The following is a 23,980-nucleotide window of genomic DNA, read 5'->3' on the forward strand; positions in this document are numbered from 1 at the left end:
GAGAGAAGTAGGCTTCCTGGGGGGAGTCCGATGTGGGACTTAATCCCAGGACCCTGGGATCATGACCTGAGCTAAAGGTAGACACTCAACCACTGATCCACCCAGGCATCCCAGCTTCACATATCATAGCAGACATTATAAATACAACAAATGCATACACATTCCCTTGTTCTTACTCTTCTCCATACCTGGTTCATGTCATAAATGAGTATTATTTCTATTCAGAGCATATAAAAGAAGAGTTTGATGATTTGATATCACGAAGTTTCATGGAGTGATTTCGGGGGGAAGAGGAGTGATAGCATTTGTGCGTACGTGTGTGTGTGTGCGTGTGCGGGTGTGTGTGTAGAGGGAGGGAGGGAGGAACACATCATTGATAGGGGAATGAGAGCTGAGAAATGGTATAGATGATACAAGAGCCAGATGACCATTTAAAATTAGAGGTTAATAGGAGGCAAGAAATCCCAGAACTTAACATTACTTGTTGCACTAAGGTTCTTTTTCCTAGCAGTTCTCAGAGGAATCTGGATCCTGGCCTCTGTCCTTTTCTTTTTTTTTTTTTTTTTTTTTTTAAGATTTCATTTATTCATGAGAGACACAAATCAATTCACTTGTACATTTGGCAAAGCATTGTGAATGTATTATTATAGTCTTAGAATCAAAATTACAGTTTTTCAACATGTAAAATCCAAATAGAATAATCTATCACTGGTGATTTAAAATAGTTAGTAAAACTTTTAAAGATGCCTAACTTTATCTTGGAGTGTTAGAGGATTGGAGCAGCTTAATCCAAGTGAATATATTCAAATAATATCTGTCTCTATGGTGTCATGCCATACCTGTAGACACTTGTATTTGTCAGCTTCTAGACCTTACAGTTTGTTGAAAAATTGAAATTGGTAGTCCAACAAAAGTAGAGCTTTTCCAGGTCATGTTATATGGTCTGTACTGTCTATCTACACTCATGCATCAGAAATTATTATCTATTGTTGTGCATTTGACTGCCTTAAAGGAATGTCTGACTATACCTGATGATGACATTGTTTAGTCTATTGGGTCATGAGTATTACCTGCATTAAATTATCAATTGAATGCTTCAGTAACTACATTATTCACAATGGTTGGGAAAAGCTTTTGCCTAGGTGTAAATTCATTGCTTGCTAAATTGAGTTTCCCAAGTGTATCTTGATTATAAAATTTACAAATCAATGTTTTTATATTTGGCTTTTAATCTGTTATGTGATGATACAGCTATTTCATGTCATATATATATATATGTTTTCTTAATATGGTTGTCATACTTTGTATATTCCATCACTGAAAACTATTTTTATATGTAGGTTGTAAAAATACTCAGGGATTATATTATAACCCAAGAAATAAAATAAATCTATACAAAAACTTGTTTTTCTTCCTTCATAGATATATGGGCAATAGGTTGCATATTTGCTGAATTGTTGACTTCAGAACCTATTTTTCACTGTCGTCAGGAAGATATAAAAACAAGCAATCCCTTTCATCATGATCAACTAGATCGGATATTTAGTGTCATGGGGTTTCCTGCAGGTAATTTATTTTTCTTTTCAAAATAACATTGGAGTCATATTTCAAAATAATTCCTTTTCAAAAGCATATTTTATTTTTATGTCTATTTTTAAACTAACATAAGTAGATTTTTAAATATAAGTAACATTATTTTCTATAACAATATTCGATATTTTTTTGTAAGATAAAGATTGGGAAGATATTAGAAAGATGCCAGAGTACCCCACACTTCAGAAAGACTTTAGAAGAACAACGTAAGTAATTTCATATTAAATATAAGTAGTAACTTCAATGGGAATATCTCAATCAATCCTTTAGAAACCAGATACAGATTAGTGTTTAAGCCAGACATTTAGATTTTAGATTTTAATATATTAATTATGCTCATGATTTAAAGAAGATATTCCAGATGTTGCTAATGTACATGTCAGGCTTAGACTGTAGTATTTTACAGACTTCTAAGAATTTTAAGGGTCAGTATAGTGTTTAAAGGTCTCTCCTGTTTTAGTATGATGAGGGCTCAGTTCAAGGCCACAACTGTGATTTTTATCTTTATCTGAATAATGACCGGTGAGCGAAATGCTGGGTTAGACAACCAGGAAGAACGCATGGCCCAGAAGCCGAGTAAAACACACTGGTATATATTGTAGAAATGAGAGAATAAAGGTGACAGCGTGAGAGGGGTTTGTTGTAAATGCGCAAGCCCAGAGGAAACGGTGAAAGGGGTTCTCTTTTGGGCAACTTAACAGGAAAATTTCAGGACAGGATGACATATAAGAATGAAAGCAGGCATGGTAAAGAAAGGTAGGAAATGGCACCACACATTTTTGGCCTCTCTCTTCCACGGTCCCCGGTGGGGTGTTTTTCCTCTGCCTCTTAAAGGCACTCCTATTGCTCAAGGTTCTGTCTTGGACTCTCCTCACACTCTGGACATTTTCCCAAGCAGTTTCTTTGATTTCATTGGCCACAATTTACCACTGATTACGCTGATAACTCCCAGTTTTTGCATCTGACTCAGATCTCTTTTCCCAGGTTTCAGACCCACTTATCTAATTGCCTTCTGGAATCCCAACGTGAATGTTCCATAAACACTTCCAAGTTCAGTGTCCAAAACTGAACTCATCATCTATCCTCCCACACCTTCCTCCCGCTGTATTTCCTATCTTAGGAAATGACTCCATGATTCACCTAGTTGTTTCAGCCCAAGACCTGAGATATCCCTGATCTTCTCTTATCCTATTCTCTTCCATTTTACCCTGCAGGGTTCAAACAATTAGTAAATCTAGTCAGTTCTTTGTATTTCTCTCCATCTACCTTGCCACCATTACAGTCCAGACAGCAACTCTCTCTCACTTAGGATCCTGCAGTGGCCTTCCAAGTGGAAGACCTCCAATCTTCATTCACACTCACTGTCTATACTGCAGTCATGGCCAAAAGCAAATTTGATCATGTTTGGTCTCCTAGTTGCTCTTAATTCGCTGTACTCTAAATTCTGAGTGTGACTTACAGAGCTTTGGCTTCTGCACCACCATCATCTACTAAACCACTGTCTACTTTTTATTCTATAGCCTGGACATCATGAATTTCTTTAAGAATCTGAAAACCTGGGCAGCCCAGATGGCTCAGTGGTTTAGCGCCACCTGCAGCCCCAGCTGTGATTCTGGAGACCTGGGATCAAGTCCCACATTGGGTTCCCTGCATGGGGCCTGCTTCTCCCTCTGCCTGTGTCTCTGCCTCTCTCTCTGTGTCTCTCATGAATAAATAAATAAAATCTTAAAAAAAAAAAAAAAAGAATCTAAAAACCTCAGAGTTTTTTTATTTTTTTTCTTTACCTTTGGTTTTTTACACATGCTGTTCCTTTAGTCTACGATATACTTTCCTCCCACTCATTCTAACTTCTCAGATTAACTTCCTTTCTGCTTATCCTTTCAATCTTGGCTTAGGCATCACTTGCCTGCTGAGGCCTCGATTGCCCTTCTAGGTCTGAGTTAGGTAGTCCCCTTCTGTACTGTGACATCCTTGCTGCTCCTCTCAGCACTGATGACTTTGCACTACAGTTAGCTTTAGAACACTTACCTGCCTCTCCCTCTAGATAGTATGGGTTATGTCGACTTTATACACCATTATCTGTGTCTCCAGGGCCTGGTACATAAGTACATGCTCACTAATGACTTGTCAAATGTGTATTAATGAAAGTGGTACAAGTAATTGAAGACATACTAGTAGTATAAAAGATGAAGAAAATTAATGTAAGCACTTAACATTCATCTTAGTGTTTAAAGACTAAAGGAAAATTTTCACATCAAATGATAGTGTTTACAGTAACCAGAAATAAAAGGAGAGAAGTTTTAAAAGATAAATGAAATTCAGTTGGAAAAGTAATAGGAAAAGCTCAGCAGTAAGAGCCTATACGTCTTATGCAAACGGTTCTACCCCCATGAAAGAGGCTAGTGATGGGTAAGATGAAAGGAATTTATTAAAAATTAGCTAAATCTAATAGAATACATACCAGTCACTGAAGTAAAATATAATTTAAGAATTCCAGAAAGCATCATTTGAAATGACATAAAAAGTAAATAACTTTCTTTCATTATATCAGATGAAAAGAATCCCCGAAATTCCTCTTAAGTGAATTGGGAAGGATAGTGATATAAGCTTCTATAATCTTTCCAGAGTGTCAGCTCTTGTTAGCTCAGTAGAAGGCAAGGTGAAAATGGAACTAAAAGGAAATCTCTAAGTCAACTTTAAAATTGATTGTTCCAATAAGCATTCAATATCACATTCCATCCGATATTATGATGGAAACAAATAACTTAGAATCTAGAGTTAACCCAAGAAATCAGTTGATGCAACATAAAGACCAAAGAGATTTATGTAGACAAACTCCCATTTCTACATAAACTTTATTTATTTATTTTTTTAATTTTTATTTATTTATGATAGTCACAGAGAGAGAGAGAGAGAGGCAGAGACACAGGCAGAGGGAGAAGCAGGCAGGCTCCATGCACCGGGAGCCCGACGTGGGATTCGATCCCAGGTCTCCAGGATTCGATCCCAGGTCTCCAGGATCGCGCCCTGGGCCAAAGGCAGGCGCTAAACCGCTGCGCCACCCAGGGATCCCTCTACATAAATTTTAAAATTTCTTCCCATTAACAAACTTAGTAGCTACCTTGCTAATAAAAATGTTCCTCATTACTGGAGGGAAAAAAATGTAAAAAAAAATAATTTTAAAAAAAAAGATTTTATTTACTTATTTATGAGAGAGAGAGAGAGGCAGAGACACAGGCAGAGGGAGAAGCAGGCTCCATGCAAGGAGCCTGACATGGGACTCGATTCTGGATCTCCAGGATCACGCCCTGGCATGAAGGTGGTGCTCAACCACTGAGCCACTCAGGTTGCCCCAATTTTTTTTTTAAATTTTATTTCTAAGCAATCTCTACATCCATCATGGAGCTCGAACTTTACAACCCTGAGATTCAGTTGCATGCTCTACCAATTGGTCCAGCCAGGCGCCCCGAGAAAATTTTAAATTAATACACATGGCAAAGATTTTAAGAATGAACATACCGAGGGATGGCATGCGTATGATAAAATGGGCACTCTTCCTTGAATGTGACTGCTGAGCCAGAGTGTTTCTCAAACTTTAATTTACATACAAATCACCTGGAGACCCTGCTAAAAATGCAGGCTCTCAGGGACCCATGCTGCCTGTCCTAGGGCCAGCTCTGTGTAGCAAAGTTCGTTCTGTAGCACATAAAAATGGCTTTGAAATGTCCCTTTCCTCTGACCTAAGAAATTCAAGAATTTATCCTGTGGGAGCAATCAGAACAGTCACACATGGCTTGCCAAGTACTTACTATGTGTCAGGCATGGTGCTAAGCCCTTAGCTGCACTTTCTCGGATGGTCCCCACAACAACAACAACGCTATTAGATAGGTATGATTATAATCCTCAGCTTTCAGAGGAGGAACCTAGGCTTTCACTGGGGTTGACGAACTGGTAAATCCTTTCTGATCCTCACCTGCTGTGCAGCATTGTCTCCCCACCTTGCAGATCAGATTAACCTACAAGGACACAGATTTCTTAACTATTGTGAAACAAACAACATCAAGAACAGTAGGAATATACAACCCCTGCAAATTAGTAGTTTAGGGAATGGTAGACAAGGAAAGAAGTTTATTATTAAGTGAAAAGAGGGCAGTCTGTACAGTATGATGCTGATTTTATAAAACAAAAACAAAAACTCCTCTGTGTTTGAATCATACATAGATGCATAGCAAAAATGCCAAAGGAAAAATCAGCAAAATCTCAACAGTGTTTTGTTTTTGTTTTGTTTTGTTTTTCTTCTAATCACTGAATGACTTACTTGACTATGTGTGATTTCAGTTTTCTTCTCTATAGTTTTCTGTATTCTCTAAATTTTCCACCATAAATGTGAAAATTTAATGTGAAGTTTTTAATATGTAGGAAAGAACATACGTAACAAAAATATGATACACAGTCTATTTAGAATAATAAAATGAATACCCCTCTACCCACCCTTCAGCATAAGATTTTGTGAAATTTTTCATATGTAGGAAAGAAAATACGTAACAAAAACACGATACATAGTCTATTTAGAATAATAAAATGAATACCCCTCTACCCACCCTTCAGCATAAGAAATAAAACATCACTAAGATTACTGAAGTGCTCTGTGCACCCTGCCTTCCTGTTCATGTCCCTCCCAGTGGGTAAACATTATTCTGAATTTGTATTTATCATTCTGCATTTTTCATTCTGGTTTTGCTATAGATGGACATATCTCTAAATGGATTACTGTTTCAGTTTAATATATCTCAGAACTTTATATAAATTATATTACAGTCTGTATTTTCTTCTGCAGTTGGCTTTTATTCCCCACACAACCTCTGTATTCATTTTTACTATTTTTAAAAAAGATTTTATTTTTATTTATTCATGAGAGACAGAGAGAGGCAGAGACATAGGCAGAGGGAGAAGCAGACTCCCCGTTGGGAGCCTGATATGGGACTCGATTCTGGATCCCTGGATCATGCCCTGAGCCAAAGGCAGACGCTCAACTGCTGAGCCACCCAGGCGTCCCTCATTTTTACTATTGTATAACATATAACAACGTATCCATTCTTTAGTGGATAGACATTTGTGTTGTTTACAGTTTTTTTCTACTACAGAAATGCAGCTAAGAACATTCTTGCCCACGTATCCTGTGATATACATGCACAAAGAAATCTCTTAGAGTATGTACCTAGGAAAGGAATTGCTAGATTTTAGGTTGTTCACATTTTCAATTCTAATGGTTAGTTGTTGCACCCAAGCAACTGTGACAGTAGAAACCCTTAGGTGTGGTGTTTAACAATCCCTGCTTCTTCCCACATTTACCAATTTTCAGTTATGTGTTCTTTTATTAGAAAAAACAATGGCCTAAACATGTACCTTATGGGAAAACCAATCTGGGAGCTTTCCATTAAAAAATACAAACTGTGTAAACTGTACTTAAGTAAATGAACATTTTTTGAAAAAATGAAGCGAAGCAAAACAAAACGTGAGTGTTCCCAGTGATGTGTGATTGTCATGTCCTTGCAGGTACGCCAACAGTAGCCTCATAAAGTACATGGAGAAACACAAGGTCAAGCCTGACAGCAAAGTGTTCCTCCTGGTAGGTGCTTCTCTTCCAGATGAAAGTTGGGTCTGTAGCACAGGCCCACCCCATCCCATTCAACATGGAATTGTACCAGCTATTCCTTCCCTTTAGAAAGAAAAGAAATTGTTGGGGGCTGATGCAAAATTAAATACTTTTCTTTTAAGATGTCACCCTTGATTTCTAGACTTAATTTTTTCCAAAGATTTATCAGCAGGAAAAAAAAAATTATATTCTCAAAGGGCCTTCATGCTAATGATTTCTGCCAATTTCACATAAATGATTGTGGTGTCCTAATAGCACGGTGAGCTCTGCAAAATGGCATCTGATATTAATCCTGCTAGACCTTAATACAAAAGTCAAAACATTGATAAGCAGTCTTTTCCATGTGCTATCAATTTCTTATGTGTTACTCTAGCTTCAGAAACTCCTTACTATGGATCCAACCAAAAGAATTACCTCGGAGCAGGCTTTGCAGGATCCCTATTTTCAGGAGGACCCCTTGCCAACATTAGAGTACGTATTGTACGTGTTCTGTGTTCTTTGCTCCAGGTCGGGGGTGTCGGATGGTGGCTGCAAGTAAGAGAAGCCCTTGTTACTGCAGTATTACAAGTTCTCCATTAATACTACCTCGGAGAAAAAGTACTCAAGAGAAAGGGCCCGTATTCTGAAACAGGCAAAGCCATAGAGAGGTGTGAATGGAAACAAGTATTTTAGAAAGGACCATTATTCAGGGTTACAGAAAAAAACTGAAGCTGAGAACAGGTGGGACTTTGAGAGGTCGGTCAGCCAGATAAGTTTAAGCCAAACCAGTAGGGAACTAAGAATTTAAAAGTCTGTGTGTCCACTCTACTACCAAAACCCCTGTGTTTCCCCCTCCTTGTTACACCCACGTGCTTGTGTTTATTAGAGATGCAACTTTTCTTGGGCGGGCGGGGGCGGGGGGGAGTATTTTCATTGTTGAGGCAATTACAAATTCAATTTTGTTTTGTGTGCTAATAAATTTTCTGTGGAGAAACTTCCCCATCATATATGTCAACTAGCTAACAGCAGTTAAGATTTGTTACTGAAGATGGTAATTATTATAAAACTTAGACAATTTTTTTTTCCAGAGAGAGAAGGAGGTGGGGGTGAAGGGCAGAGGGAGAGAGAGAATCTCAAGCAGGCTCTGCACACGTGTGCCCAGCGCGGGTCAGAGCCTGACTCGGTGCTCGATCTAACAGCCCTGAGATCCTGACCTGAGCCGAAATCAAGAGTCAGACACTTAACTAACTAAGCCACCCAGGCACCCCACAAATTCTTTTCTTATTTGCTTGAATTCAGTTGTCTTGGGAGGCATCCCGCAAATATTAGCTAGAGCTGAAGAGTGGGACATAGCTTAAGAAAAAAAGTGGAATTTTAAGCTAACAAGGTCAATGATACTGTAGATTTTAGGTCGTGATGTATATTCTTTTTTTTTTTTTTTTTTTTAAATGATGTTGTAGTGTGTTTGCTGGCTGCCAGATTCCATACCCCAAACGAGAATTCCTTAATGAAGATGAACCTGAAGAGAAAGGTGACAAGGTATAAAGCTACACGGTACACATCACTTCCAGAGAATAAGGGAGGCAAAAAGAGAATTTAAGGAACTATAATTGAATGATTACTACGTATTTAACTGCCTTTAATTATGTATTTACATGATTGCAGATGTACTTTGCAAACTTGAAATCTAGTAAGTTTACAGATAAATGATTTCTAGCCTGTTTCATTCCCTGGTTCTTAATTGTTGGGTTTCATTTGTTCAGTGTCACTTTATGCAGGCTGCTTTCAAAGCATCTTATTCTTTGCTGGTAACTGGGTATATCAGGCCCTCCCCATATCCCTCTACTTTTCCAAACTCCTGATGGAGAAGACCATCACAGCTGGTTTCCTGAGAGCAGAATAGCTTCCTGGGTGCTGCATGCCCTCTGGCCGGATGTCTGGGACTGATGTGGAGGATGAGTGTGCAATCTAGATGAACTTCGGAGAATGAATCGTGTTCAGGACTCAGTACTCTGACCTTAGGGGATGCGCAGCATCCGGCTGGAGTCACTTTGGCATCCCCACCCCAGAGGGGCTCTCCAGCTTGGTCCTTGGGCAGCCCAGTGTGCCTACTAAGGAATCAATGTCCTGTTAAAAAAAGAGAAAAGGATAAAGGAAAGCAAGCACCGCCCTGTTCATTTAGTTCCATACCAAGTTTGCCTTTCTTCCTTTTCTTGCAAGAACCAGCAGCAGCAGCAGAACCAGCATCAGCAGCCCCCAGCGCCCCCCCAGCAGACGGCAGCCCCCCCGCAGGCGCCGGCACCACAGCAGAACAGCACCCAGACCAACGGGACCGCGGGCGGGGCTGGCGCAGGGGCCGGGGCTGCAGGTGGCGGCCTGCAGCACAGCCAGGACTCGGGCCTCGGGCAGGTGCCCCCCAGCAAGAAGCCCCGCCTGGGGCCCTCGGGTGCCAACTCCGGCGGGCCCGTCATGCCGTCAGATTATCAGGTACCCCCTCAGATTCTGTTCTGGTCAAGGGTTTTTTATGAAATGGAACATCGATTTTTAAAAAAAATTTATTTAAAGAGAGAGCATGAGCAAGAACACAGCAGGGGGAGGGGCAGAGGGAGAAGCAGACCCTGGGCTGAATGGGGAGACTGAGCCGGGAGCCCCAGGTGGGGCTGGATCCCCAGCACCCCAGGGTCACGACTTGAGCCAAAGGCAAGCCGCTCAAGCATTTGAGCCTCCCAGACAACCCAGAAGTCAATTTGATCCTAGAGCTTTTTAGACTCAAGTGATACTGAACTCTAAAGTTTGACTGTACAAATGGTACAATCCTGTTTCTAGGGCATGACATGAAAATGAAGATTTGGGTCATATTTCCTTGTAATTGTGAAACATTTTGTTCCTTGGCTTGTTTTTCCTGACTTCCAGAGGAGGGAAAGTGAGGTGGGCATCTCCCTGCTCAAAGGAAATTTCTCATATTAGCCTTTGAAAGAGAGAGGAGTGGCAGCTTATTTTGCCCAAAATAAGATTGAGAAAGATTTGCTGTCCCTGAGAGGAAATAATCAGTAAGTAGCCATTGTAAACATAGAAAGGGATTAAGATTGAGATGTTGCAGAAATCACTGTTCAATCTCACTAGAAGTATTTTTGAGACTAGAAAATACTTTTTATTAATAAGATTAAAAAAAATAACAACACCCTACAGTTGTGTGGTATCTGCCTAAATGTAGTGTCTCTCTCCATGGGATGGGGGCCCCCAAGTGTGGGACGAGGATGGGTGGAAGCCAGTGGCAGCTGGTGGTCCAGGCCATGAAAGAATAACAGAGGAGATCAAGGTTTATTGAATCCCCCTCAAGGGAGCCCCCGAGCAGGACAGCAAGGAGGGTGAGGGCCATAGTTCAAGCAGGAGGGTGGGGAGATAGGAAGGGTGAGGAGGTATGATGGCCATGGAACTGTCCCTGTTCTGGTAACTACCTGGTTGTAAGTAGCCCATTGGTCAGCGAGGGCCTAGGGATGTCTTGAGGTGGGTCCCCCGATGGGCCTGTGTTCTGTCAGGGGGTCTCTGTGGGCCCTTTTGCTTGGATCACGTTTGCACTGCCCAAGCCTACAGTCTAAAAGTGGCCTCTATGGATTGTACTACTAATTTGGGAAATTAAAGGGAAAAAAGTCTAAGGATTATTAGTATTGGGAGAGAGAGAGATAAAAATACCTGTGAAAACCATAGGGAACATTACAAAACCCCATAAAACCCTCATTTTCTTTCTTTCTTTTTTTTTTTTTTAAACCTTCATTTTCAAGGAAAGTAACCAGCTAAGATCTAAGGAAGGGGGGGTGAAGAACCCTTAAAACCTTAAAAAAAAAAAAGATTTAGAACCTCAGGGTACTGCTAGTGGAATAGGAGCAGGAGAATAGAGATAATAGAAAACAAAACCACAGGCAAGGAAACCATAAACTTGCTGATAAGGAACCCAAATCAAGAGAAACATTTACCAAGAAAGACACAATAAATAGCTGCCTCAGCTGGCTTTCCATTTTGAATGTATCTGCAAACTAATTTGTTTCCACACAACCTCTTCTCTGAAACCTTCTCTTGGAAGAGTCCCTGCACGCTGAGGAGTACACGCCATAGAGCTTCCATTGGTTCTACAGGGTGAAAAACAAAAGACGACAGAGTAAATTTGAAGGTCGGGTTGGCTTTATTAAATGGCTTGTGAACTGGGCAGCGTCCCATCTAGCAAGTGCAGGGGAGCTCCCAGGAGCGGGTACAACATGGAAGCCTTTGGTAGGAAGGGGGGCGGGGGCGGGGGGGCAAGAGCCTTACTGACGAAAGAGAAAAGAAGATTGTTCCAGTGTGGGGGGGGGGGTCGCTTTTCCCTCGGGGAAAGGGTAGGGCTCTTACCATGCAAATTACCTGTCTTCCTTGGAGGGAAAGGAGAGGCCCCAGGTGGCCGACTCTTTGGCACCCACCAGAAGATTTCCTGACTGACCTGGTAAACTACATTGCAGGGGGAGAGTTGAAACTGCAGTTAGGTCTTCAGTTCTGGTTTGGTGACTTGGCCTAAGGCACCCCATGTGGGACCCACGGTTTTCTTCTTTAAGCACAAAGAACACTAATCAGGGTTTCATTTTGTTCTACTAAAAACAGCTTGCTGTTTGGGTAGTAGCCATGAACATATTTGAATTTTTTAATATATACAAAGTCCATCCCCCTCCCCAACAATAGTTTATTCCTATTGTGTGAGCACCAGACCTTTATCACATCCTGGGGCATCTTTGTGTCTCTGATTGTGTTATGTTAACCTGAGTGGAGTCCCCTTGTGGACAGATAACTCAGCTACTGCATTCCTTTCAAATCCAAGAATTCCTCAAAATGCTTTTCTTTGGCCCACACCGTGCCATCTGCTTCAAAATGAAACAGGCGTGCGTAAGGGCTGGGGAGAGAGCTCTTCGTTGGGGAGGTCAGTGTGGCGTGGAGGTGGGAGAGGCCCGCTGCACCTGCCCACGACTCCCATTTCCCCACCTTTGTCTAGTGTAGAGGAGCTTTTGTGCTGAATCGCATCTGCTAGAGTCCAGGGATCACAGCCAGCCCAGCAATCGGAGGGCTTGTGAGTGTAAAGAACATGTTTTTCATAATAAACTTAAAAAACAAAACATGTGAATCGGAAGCATGAGAGGCTTCTTACACTAACACGACTGGTGTCATGAACACGCCGCGAAGGCGCGGACGCGAGTTGTGTCTCCACCTTGGGTCATAAAGCAGGTGCAGCAGGATTCCCAGCTCAGCGACACTTGGCCCCGTGCGTAACTCGGCTCCTTACACGGCACACAAAGCCGAACACGGGACGAGTCACGCGAGGAACAAGGTAGGGCGGGGGGTGGGAAGTTCCCCGAGGGACTGTGAAGTCGGGCGAGGCCTGGCTCGGGCCGGGCGGCCCCTCCCGGTCGGGCAGCGAGCCCGGAGGCCACCTGGGCAGGGCTTTCAGGGGCAGGTGCCTTTTCGAAGTGGTCGCATATAGAGGGGCCAACATCTGAGGAGTCGCATAGTTTGGTGCAAAAATTCCCTCTTTTCAAGGGATTTCAGCAGTCTCTGGGCGCCTGCGGACCGTCCCCCCGAGCCGAGGTGTTCTCAGCCGGCGCTGGTCCTGGTGACGCCTGGTAGCCGCGATCCCCGTAACTGACACGAGTGACTCCGTCGTGCTCTCTAGACCTGGCCAGAGTCCTGTGACAGGGAGGGGGCGACCCCGAGCTGGTTTTCACCAAGGCCGTCCTGTGGCCCTGCTGTCTCAGGCCCGATGTTGCTAGTTCAGTTTGGCAGCGTTTGCACGCCGAGGGGAGGGGACCCTGCTGACCTGTCCTTCCCTTAACCCCCAATGCCACCTTCAGGGTCACTTACAGTTTTTACTCCAAGTGATGGTTTTATTGGTTAAGATCTTTCCTGCTTTACTCACAGGAAAATCCAGCCTTCTGAGCTTAGCTGAAGGCCCTGGGTCCAGCTCTGCTTATCGTTAACTAGGCCCGTGTTCTTATTCTAGAGATGATATATTTTTTTCATATTTGTCTCTGGTACCACGAAGATGAATGTTTCATTTAAGGCGATAAAACACCATTGGATTGAAATACATTTGTCTCTGCTTTCTCTTGAGGGTGTTTTCACGTATGAACCCCCCTTCTATTTCATTCTAAATATTGCCTGAAGTTTATAAAACCCACTCATTGCCGCCACATCCTGCCCAGCCGCCTGCCTTGCTTTGGCGGACAGGTGGTGCCGCTGGTGGCACTCTAGCCTCTACCCCTGAAAATTCTTTTCTCTGAAAATGATCTCTTAATCATAGCTTTGTTATTTATAATGAGGGCATTAAGAGCACATGAGTATACATTATGGATACCACTGACTCAGTGTGCCCAAACGCCCAAACGATCATTCTTGTTTGCAAATCTCAGTTACACAAAGAATGACTCGGCAGGGTCGGTCACCGTAAAGAGCAGCAGGTCAGCATAAGGCTCCCCCCCTCCACTTTTCTTTGCCACGTGAGCTTATGTCCCAGAGAAATCCAGCCAGGCTTCTTGCTCGCCGAAACATGCCGTGACGGCAGTGCCAGGCCGTGATTCCAAATAAGCAAAGTGTAGCCGCGAGCTTAAGTTGGCTGTCCGCTGTCCACGATGCTGGATCTGGACCAGGAGCCTCCGTAAGTGGCCCCTGTGTCCCGTGTGTCCCGTTGTGATGACCATCCTGAGCCTTCCTCTTCTCCCACCAGTGATTCCCCTGTCTCTTTGCTTCCCCAGCACTCCAGTTCTCGCCTGAATTACCAAAGCAGCGTCCAGGGATCCTCTCAGTCCCAGAGCACACTGGGCTACTCCTCCTCGTCCCAGCAGAGCACGCAGTACCACCCGTCGCACCAGGGCCACCGCTACTGACCGCCACGGCCCAGGGCACAGACTCCAGCAATATGATGTCCGCATTGACAAGAACCAAAAATGCAAGTGATGATGCCGTTTCAAACGCATCCACGTCGGTAGGAAGGCTACGTACTGAGCATTTTGTAGGACTGACTGATGTCTCTTCTTTATTGACTTAAAGAAGATTTTTTTTGTGAAGTTTCCCCAACACCCTTGCCCCGCATGTGTTCCATTGTGACTTTGATACATCGTCTGATCTAATCCCAGCACTTAACTTCTGTAACCTTCAGCATTTTTTGGAAGGATCTCCTGGTGCACCTTTCTCATGCTGTAGCAATCACTATGATTTATCTTTTCAAAGCTCTTTTAATAGGATTTTAATGTTTTAGAAACGACTCCAGTGGTGTATAGTTTTATACTTCATGAACTGATCTAGCAACACAGGTTAAAAAAAAAATGCACCTTTTAAAGCACTACGTTGTTTTCACAGAATATGACTCTTTTGCTCATGGAAGTCTTAAACAGAAACTGTTACTGTCCCAAAGTACTTTACTATTACATTTTTATTTATCTAGTTTCAGGGAAGGTCTAAAAAAAGACAAATGGTGGGACAGAGGGAACCTACAACCAAAAACAGCCTAGATCTTTACAGTTACTATGCTTTATGCTATGAAGAACTGTAGTATGTGGTAGTTTTTATATAATCAATCACTCATATGGAACGTAGTTCCCAGAATCAGCTTGTTCTGAATAGTATTCAGTAATGAAGAATTCTAATTTAACCTTCATGTAGCGAAGTCTACCTTAAAAAGGGTTTCAAGAGCTTTGATGAACTGCAGCCCTCTGGTGCCCCGCACCAGAAAGCAGAAGAGAATATTAACTGCACTAGGGTTTCTTTAAGGAGTAAGATTGATCAAAGGACGTGTTACTTACCTTTGAAGGAAAAGCTTTTAGTGTGTGTTGTACATAAAAGTTGGCTTCTCTAAAGAACTGTTGGTTTTTTCACGTCTGGGTTAGCTTGAGTAACTTTTTTACATAATCAAGAGTACTCAAATAGAAGCCTGCAAATTAATTTGCAAATTAATCTGCTTTTAAAATAAAGAGCAGTGTTCACCATTCATATTTGCATTAGACATAGAGTGACTATTTTTAAAGCATGTTAAAAATTTAGGTTTTATTCATGTTTCAAGTATGTATTATGTATGCATAATTTTGCTGTTGTTACTGAAACTTAATTCTATCAAGAATCTTTTCATTGCACTGAATGCTTTCTTTGCCCCTAGGAGAAAACTTAATAATTGTGCCTAAAAAACTATGGGCAGATAGTATACACGACTATACTAGATAAAGTGCATATTTTGCATTTCCACGATCTATGAATTAGAGGCTGAGTTCTTTCTTAGCCTGTGAAAGGAGCCCCTCACTCCCCAGAGTCACAGGAAATGTAAAGATTTAGAGCTCCCATTGTAATGTAAGGGGCAAGAAATTTGTGTTCTTCTGAATGCTACTAGCAGCACCAGCCTTGTTTTAAATGTTTTCTTGAGCTAGAAGAAATAGCTGATTGTTGTATATGCAAGTTATATGCATTTTTTAAAAACTATTCTTTGTGAACTTATCTACCTGGTTATGATACTCTGGGTCCATACACAAGTAAAATAAGATTTTAGACAGAAGCCAGTATACATTTTGCACTATTAATGTGATACTGTAGCCAGCAAGGACCTTACTGATCTCAGCATAATAATGCTTATTAATAATAAAAGCTATATAGTGACACTCATTGACATTGAAGATGAAACAGTTGAACATTCTCCATTGGAAGGAATTTCTAATCGTCTCTATGGTAATTCACCCCTTCCGTTTTTGTTTTGTTTTGTTTTAATGAGAAAGTAATAGCCCTTTGCATACCGTAGCTACCTGTATAAAATTCTGTCTTGTGCCCTGAAGCCTCACTGTCCATAGTTATTGGCCATCAGATGCTCACTGTACCCTCACCACGTGCTCAATGCCATGCTGGGTGGAAGACTCAAAGGGCAAGACATGCTCCCTGTCCTTAAGCAGCCTGTGATCCATTCCATGGTGGGGTGATAGGAGTGGCTTATAAGACTATGAAGGTCCTTTTGTTTACTTCTAAACTCATTTGGATAGAGTTATTATTCCAAATTCTGCTGTGTAATAAACAGTGTTATGGAGAGGTTTCTATCTACCTTCGAGAAAGCCAGCGATTAAATATCACAACAGGCATTAATGCAGATTTGAAATGTTCACAGCAGCCTTTCAACAACAGTCAGGTGGCCCTTATAGGCAGAATAAACTCCTTAAGTGGTTGTGGGAAATTATAATGAAAACAGAATCTATGTTGCTACCCTTCGGGGGCACTTATATTTAATAAGAGAAAAGCCCACTTACATGCAGAGACCAAAATACCATGCCCCTTAATACTTTAAAAGCAACTTTGATACACAAATCTTGTGACATGTGCTTATATAATCAATGGGCTACCCTGCTTTCCTTGCAGATAGTTAATTTTATCGGCAGAACTGATACGAAAACCATGAGGGCATTTCATCAGTTTTTCCTAGTCCACAGTGTTCTCCAGGATACTGCCGGATATCCCCATTATTCTGGTCACTATGCTGGCACTGGCCCATTTGTTCTTGTTCTTGCCTCGGAGTAGGTGATCCCCATTGGCGCCCAATTACCCTTGAAATAATTATGGTTCATGATTTCCTTTGGGACGGGGAACAAAGCCTTTAACATTCTAATGGACCCTAAACTGTGGGACCTGGAGGTAGATCTGTGAAGCCTCTTGAGGTTAAAATTTTATCTTTGTGGTCCCCAAATGACCTCATTCCTCTCCAAATACTCATTACCATCTTGTTCCCTGAGAATATGGGGTGGGGAGGCACCCCTCAGCCCGTGAGAACCCAAACCAAAGGGAGGTTATTGAAAGGAAGGAAGGAATAAAGGTGAAGGTTTTCTGCCCTCCATATTACAAATCAGTTTTCAAATTAGCCTTCTGGTGAGGTACGCATTTGGCGAAAGGGATTCTAAGCGTTCCAGGAGCCGAGCTCAAGGGTGAGGTAGCCTGGTGGCAGGGCCATTACTACGAGGCTGAAGCAATCCTTGTGATGAAAGTAGATCGTGCAGTAACATACAAAAACCAAGGACATGTATATTTTTATATCTGTGTGGTTTTAAAACTTTAGTACGTAGAACTTTGGCCTTCTGCACTACTCTTTTGCTCTTAGAAACACAATTTACATTGAAGAATGCAAAGGGACGATATTTACCTACATGTTCACTGCCTCACTCCTGGCGAAGCAACTGCTGAGTGTGTGCCCCTGAAAGGATGCTGTTTTCTCGGCTCAAGGTAAAAGGCAAAAGCACCGGACAGTAAGATTTGCAGCCTCATCTGCTTTGGATAAAACTATGTGGCAGAAACTATACGATGAAGGAAGAATTCTATGAAAATTGCGAATCCTAAACTCTACGGTGATACCTTTCTAGGGAATGGAGAAAGGCAGTAAAATAGCAGTTAGCCTACCGGAGGCTTGAAGGACTCAAGTATATGTAATGTTTTACATCAAACTTAGCAGTATGGGCCTCTGTCATCTTCAAGAGTAGTCACAGATATCATAAAGCAGAGTTCATTGTTTAGGATTTTTAAAAAATGTGTTGTACCTAAGGCCATACTTACTCTTCTATGCTATCACTGCAAAGGAGTGATATGTATGTATTATATGAAAAAAAATCCTTAATGCACTGTTATCTCCTAAATATTTAGTAAATTAATACTATTTAATTTTTTTAAAGATTTGTCTGTGTAGACACTAAAAGTATTACACAAAATCTGGACTGAAGATGTCCTTTTTAACAACGATTTAAAGTACTTTTTATATATGTTATGTAGTATATCCTTTCTAAACTGCCTAGTTTGTAATCCCCATAATTCCTATTTGTGAAGTGAACCTGTCTTTGTCCCTTTTTTCAGCCATTTTCTGCACGCACCCCCTCTTTCTATGAATATAGCGATGACTGCTGCGTACGCTTCCCACACCCTGCGGCGAGGTGCGGTGCCCGCTCAGAGCCAGCTGCCCCCCAAGCCAGGCCGCTCCGTGGGGTGCGGGGGAGCAGCCACTTTGGAGCTGAGTGTTTCCCGCTTTTGAGTTGTCCTGACATCCTTCTTGAAATGACTGTTAAAACTAAAATAAATTACACTGCATTTATTTTATATTCTTGGTTGTAATAAAATTTAATTGACTTTGTTTCTATGTGGATCTTTTAAGGATAGAAAAACTCCCGTTCACAAGCTTTAGTGTCACAATTTCATCTGTAGGCCTAGAAGCTCTTGAGATTATACTCCGCCCTGTAGAGATGCAAAATCTCCCTGGGAGTTGCAATATGTTATTTTATTCAGGATGCTTATGATGTCACAAAACCACAGACACCATGCTTACATATACCTCAGAAGCAGAATTACAGGTTTTAAGACATATCTTGGGAAAGCATCCCTTTTATAAAAAAGAAAAAAAGTTAGAATGATGTTTTTGAAAAAGCAAATAGGCAGCATTTTGTGGGTAGAGTGGCATTGGGTTTTTCTCCTTTTTATAAGAACACTCCGTTTTACCTGGCTGCCCCTTATAATCTACTTGATGAATCTAATATGGTTGCTCCAACGGTCAAGGGCATCATGGAGTGAACTGAAGAATGTTTAAATGGCATAAACACAAAGCTTCCATTTCTATTTAAAATAGATATTGCACGTGTCCAGTTGCTTCACTGCTTGACACAGACTGTATATATATTCAATACAGTGCTATTTGTAGGGTAGAGCTGCTCTTGGAAAACTGTTCTTTGACCATAGCTGCATTTCTTTCTTATAAAAAAAAAAAAAAAATTTTTTTTTTTTTAATTTGATAGCACAAGCAGGGAGAGAGGCAGAGGGAAAGGAAGAAACAGACTCCCCATGGAGCAGGGAGCCCAACGTGGGCCTCCATCTCAGGACCCTGAAATCATGACCTGAGCTGAAAGCAGATTCTTAACTGATGGAGCTACCCAGGCGCCCCATAGCTGCCTTTCTAACCAGCCACCTGAGTAATAGGATGTGGATGACTGTACAAACTCCTTACCACTCCTGGGAAAATCCATTTTGAAAGTAGGGGTCTATGTCCTTAGCCAACTATAAGTTATTTGTGGATAGCCCCTGGGTTTGATTCCTCCTCCACTCCCAGCATCTGTCATGACACCCCACACAGAACAGACAATTAATAGGGCAAGTCATTAGCATCATTTTTTTTTTTTTTTTTACCTTGGCATAGAATTCCTGGATCATATTAAATGGTGGGCATTTTAAAGCCATCACTTTATCCTGCAGGTGATAGAAAGCCAGCTTGGACAAGAAAAACACAAGCCTAATAGGAACATTTGTTCAATTATTCTAAATGAGAGAATATAGGGGACAGAGACAAAAATACTGACTTAAATGTATTAAGTACATTACTTCTGCTTTTTCAGGCTTTTTCTGCTGCTTAGATTTTTTTCCAGAAAGTACTACTGAATATAAAAGTGCTGATTTGTATCCCTTCAAAATCCTTACAGTGAAGCCCTTATCCCCAGTGTGGCTATATTTGGAGATGAGACCTTTATCCAAGTAATTAAAGTTAAATGAAGTCAAAAGGATAGGATCTTGATTTAAAAAAAAAAAAAAAAAAAAAAAGATAAAACCCTGATCTAAAATGGTTAGTTTCCTTGTAAGAAGAAAACACTAGGGAGCTCTCTTCCCCTACCTTCTCTCTCCTTACAGCCTTCTCTCCCTACCATGTGAGAACACAGCAAGAAGGTTGTCATCTTCAAGCCAGGAAGACAGCCTTCAACAGAAACCAAACCCTGCCAGACCTTGATCTCGGACTTCCCAGCCTTCAGAACTGTGAGAAAATAAATTCTGTTGTTGAAGTTATCCGGTTGATGGTATTTGGTTGGTTACAGCAACTCATGCAGACTAATAGAGATTTTGGTACCAAGACATGGGGTACTGCTGTAAACAAGTACCTAAACGTGTGGCAGTAGCTCATGGAGTCTGGAGGTAAATGCTAGAAATAAGAAATTTTAGAGGTAATTCTGGTGGGGGCTTAGAAAGAAGAGAGGAGAGCTGGAGAGAAAGCTTCCATCTTCTTAGAGAACACATCAATAATCATGAACAGAATGTTGGTAGAATAATGGACGTGAAAGCCATTCTGGTGAGATCTCAGATGGAAATAAGGAACAGGTCATTGGAAACTAGAGAAAAGGCAATCTTTGTTACAAACCTGCAAAAAACTTGGCCAAATTGTTCTCTAGTGTTTTATGGAAGGTAGGATTTTTGAGGGGTGAAATTTCATTTTGTTGCTATATATAGAAATACTATTGCCTTTTGCATATTGCCTTTATATCCTGCAACATTGCCAATTTCACTGCTCTGATAGCTTGTCGTGTGTGTGTGTGTGTGTGTGTGTGTGTGAGAGAGAGAGAGAGAGAGAGAGGATTCCCTTAGATTCTTTATATATACAATCATGTCATCTGTGAATAAAGATAGTTGTACTTCTTCCTTTCTGATTTAAAGAATTTTTATTTATTTTTCTTGCCTAAATGCATGGGCTAGCAGTTCTAATACAATGTTGAAAAAGAACAAATATGAGTGAACACTTTGTAAGGTTCTTAGTCTTAGAGAGAAAGTATTCCTATATTTCACCATTAGATATGGTGTTAGATAAAAGCTTCTCATAGATGCCCTTATTCAAATAGAGGAAATTTCTTTCTACTTCACCTTTGACAAAAGTTTTAATCACAAACAGATGCTGCATTGTGTTAAATGCCTTTCCTGCATATGAAATGATTATGTGATTTTTCTCCTTTATGTTGTTAATATGATGAATTCCATTAAAAAAATATCTTTGACGAGAGGTGCCTGGCTGGCTCAGTCGGAAGAGCATGCGACTCTTGATCTTGAGGGTTGTGAGTTTGAGCTTCACGTTGGGCATAGCGATTCCTTAAATAAATAAACATAAAAAAATTTTTTTTGGCTTAGCACAAACAAATTTATTATCTCACAGTTTATGTGGGTCAGGAGTGTGGTCATGCATTGACTGGGTCCTCTGCTGAGGGTCTCACCAGATCTCAGGGTGACAGCTGGGACTTTAAGCTCATTAAAAACTTGGGGTTCTCTTCCAAGATCACGTTTTTGGCAGATTTCAGCTCCTGTGGTTGTAGGACTTGCCTGTAGGAGGACCATCCCCAGCTCCTAGAGACTGTACTTTGCCATGTGGCCTTTTCCACAACATGTGGTTGGCTTCTTGGAGGCTGCCAGGAGAATTCCTCTTTAGTCTGTTACAGTGTTTTATACCACATAATGTAATCACTGATGTGCCTATTCCATCATATTCACAAGTCCTGTTCAAACGAGGGGAATTATGTAGGATGTGTATCGGGCTATGCTGACTGATTTTTGAATGTTCAAACAACCTTGCATTCCTCAGATAAGGATGAAGAGAAGGCTATGTGAAGATGGAAACAGAGACTGGAGTGATGAAGCCACAAGCCAAGGAATGCTGTCAGTCACCAGAAACTAAAGGCAAGGATGAATTCTCTGAAAGGAATTTGGCCTTGCTGATGCTTTGATTTCAGATTTCTGGCCTCTAGAACTGAGAGAGAATAAGTTTCTGTTGTTTTAAGCCCCCGGGGTTTGCAGTAATTTGTTACAACAAATCTAGGAAACCAATAGATTTTGGTAATGGTGTATTACCATTTTTCCAATTTGCTCACTTGGATTTAGAATTGCTTAAAAGCATAAAGTGCAACAAAAGTCAAAATGGCTGCACTAATGCTTCAGCGAAGCCTGATTTTAAACAAGTAAACTCGGGGCACCTGGGTGGTTCAGTCAGCTAAGCATCCTACTCTTGGTTTCAGCTCAGGTCATGATTTCAGGGTCGTGAGATCCAGCCCCCAGTGGGGCTCTACACTCAGAGCAGTGGATCTGCTTGAAAGATTCTGCTCCTCCCCCAACTCACGCTCTCTCTCTCTCTCTCTCTCTCTCTCTCTCTCAAATAAATGCTTAAATCTTTAAGTAACCTTTTCCCTCCCTTCTGCAAACTTACCCTCCTCCCATCTTAGCCTTTTGTTTCAGGAATCTGATACCACCCTGAAGACATGGCCAAGGAGGCTGGTGGCACGTACACAATTCCTGTCAAAACTGGCTAGATCCTGTATCCCTATAAAACTCCCAGGCCCTTCCTCTGGCGGGCTTAGCAGTTTTGAAGGCAGCCTCCTTTGCCTGGCAGAGCAATAAAGCTATTGTTCTTTATACCCAAACTCTTTGCATTATGTATTTTGGCTCCAGAGCACAAAGGTCCATTTTTGACAACAGATTTGCTAATATTTTGTTAAGAATTTTTGTATCTATATTCATGAAGGATATTGGTCTATAATTTTCTTGTGATGTCCTTGGAAAGTTTAGTGTCAAAGTTATACAGGGCCCATAAAATGATTTGAGAACTCTTTTATCGTCTGTTGTCTGAGAGAGTCTGGGCAATACTTGGATTATTTCTTCCTTAAGCAGTTTGGTAGAAGACACCATTGAGGACTTCTGGAGTTTTCTTTATGAGAAACATTTTAATTATAAATTGGATTACCTTAAAGGTAATAAAGCTCTACAGATTTTCTATTCTTAAGCCAAGAATATTTTGTTAAGTTATATTTTTAAATGAATTTACTTCATCTAGGTCATAATATAAATATTTCTCTGGAGATATATACTTAGACATGGAATTGTCAAGTCAAAAAGAATGAGCGTTTTAAATTATGAAAACATTTATTGAAGGGTGCCTGGGTGGCTCAGTTAGCTAAGTGTCTGCTTTCACCTCAGGTCTCAATCTCAGGGTCCTACAGTAGAGCCCTGAGTCAGGTTCCCTGCTCAGAGGCGAGTCTGCTTCTCCCTTTCCCTCTGCCCCTCCCCCTTACTCGGGAGCATGAATTCTCTCTCAAATAAATAAATATATTTTTAAATATTTTTAAAAAAATTTATTGACCTAACATTTACTGAGCACTTCCCACATGCGCTTTACTTTTATTAACTCTTAATTCTCACAACAGCTATATGCGGTAGACACTATTGTCCCCATTTTTTTTAAAAAAAAAGATTTTACTGTTAAGTAATCTCTACACCCAACACAGGGCTTGAACTCACAACCCCAAGATCAAGAGTTGCACACTCCACCAACTGAGCCAGCCAGGTGCCCCATTGTCTCCATTTTTAATAAATGAAAAACAACATTGAGAGAGGTTAAGTAACATCAGAGCCAAATTCCTAACCATTCATACCAGTCGTTCTCAAAGCGTATTCCCTAGACCAGCCACATTAGCATCACGTAGGAACTTGTAAATGCAAATTCCCAGACTCTCCCCCATACTGCTGAATCAGTAACTCTGGGAGTGGGGCCCAGCAATTTGTGTTTTAATGAGCCTCCAGGTGATTCTGTGCATGCTAAAGTTTGAGAACCACCACTTGCACCATACTCCTCCTCTACATATGCTCCCAAATTACCTTCTAAAAAGGCTGTATTAATTTACTTTCACCAGTAGTATTATGAGAGTGCCCATGTCCTTTAGCCTTTTAAAATTCACTATGAGCAATCTTTAAATCATGTACTAAATCTTATAGGCAAAGAATAGGGCCTTGCCCCTGCCCCTGTTAAAAAAAGAAAAAAAAAAAAAGATTTATTTATTTGAAAGAGAGAGAGAGCATGGAGGGAGGGACAGAGGGAGAGAATCCTCTAGCAGACTCTCAGCTGAGCATGGAGCCTGAGGTGGGACTCCATCCCAGGACTCTGAGATCTCT

At 41.3% G+C, this 23,980-nt stretch overlaps 1 protein-coding gene and 1 long non-coding RNA gene across 15 annotated transcripts in view; one reads left to right on the forward strand and one right to left on the reverse strand.

The window, feature by feature from the left end:
- Nucleotides 1-18,377, forward strand: part of CDK19 (cyclin dependent kinase 19) — a 161,334-nt gene extending 142,957 nt beyond the window's left edge. For all 10 annotated transcript variants that reach the window (XM_072831770.1, XM_072831771.1, XM_072831774.1 and 7 more), the window contains 7 exons: nt 1,423-1,566; nt 1,730-1,799; nt 7,150-7,222; nt 7,623-7,720; nt 8,689-8,767; nt 9,449-9,715; nt 13,996-18,377. In XM_072831770.1, the coding sequence (XP_072687871.1) occupies nt 1,423-1,566; nt 1,730-1,799; nt 7,150-7,222; nt 7,623-7,720; nt 8,689-8,767; nt 9,449-9,715; nt 13,996-14,127 (863 nt within the window). In that variant the 3' untranslated portion in view covers nt 14,128-18,377. The remainder of the gene's footprint in view (nt 1-1,422; nt 1,567-1,729; nt 1,800-7,149; nt 7,223-7,622; nt 7,721-8,688; nt 8,768-9,448; nt 9,716-13,995) is intronic.
- Nucleotides 7,502-23,980, reverse strand: part of LOC140636516 (uncharacterized) — a 43,321-nt gene continuing 26,842 nt past the window's right edge. For 3 of the 5 annotated variants that reach the window (XR_012033713.1, XR_012033714.1, XR_012033712.1), the window contains 3 exons: nt 11,612-11,707; nt 11,203-11,355; nt 9,167-9,355 (listed from right to left, as the gene is read on the reverse strand). This is a non-coding gene — a long non-coding RNA (uncharacterized lncRNA). Of the gene's footprint in view, nt 7,778-9,166; nt 9,356-11,202; nt 11,356-11,611; nt 11,708-23,980 lie in introns of those variants that run through there. The other 2 variants (XR_012033716.1, XR_012033715.1) reach the window with 2 other exon arrangements.

The sequence above is a fragment of the Canis lupus genome, chromosome 7, assembly GCF_048164855.1.
Source record: "Canis lupus baileyi chromosome 7, mCanLup2.hap1, whole genome shotgun sequence".
Lineage (NCBI taxonomy): Eukaryota > Metazoa > Chordata > Mammalia > Carnivora > Canidae > Canis > Canis lupus.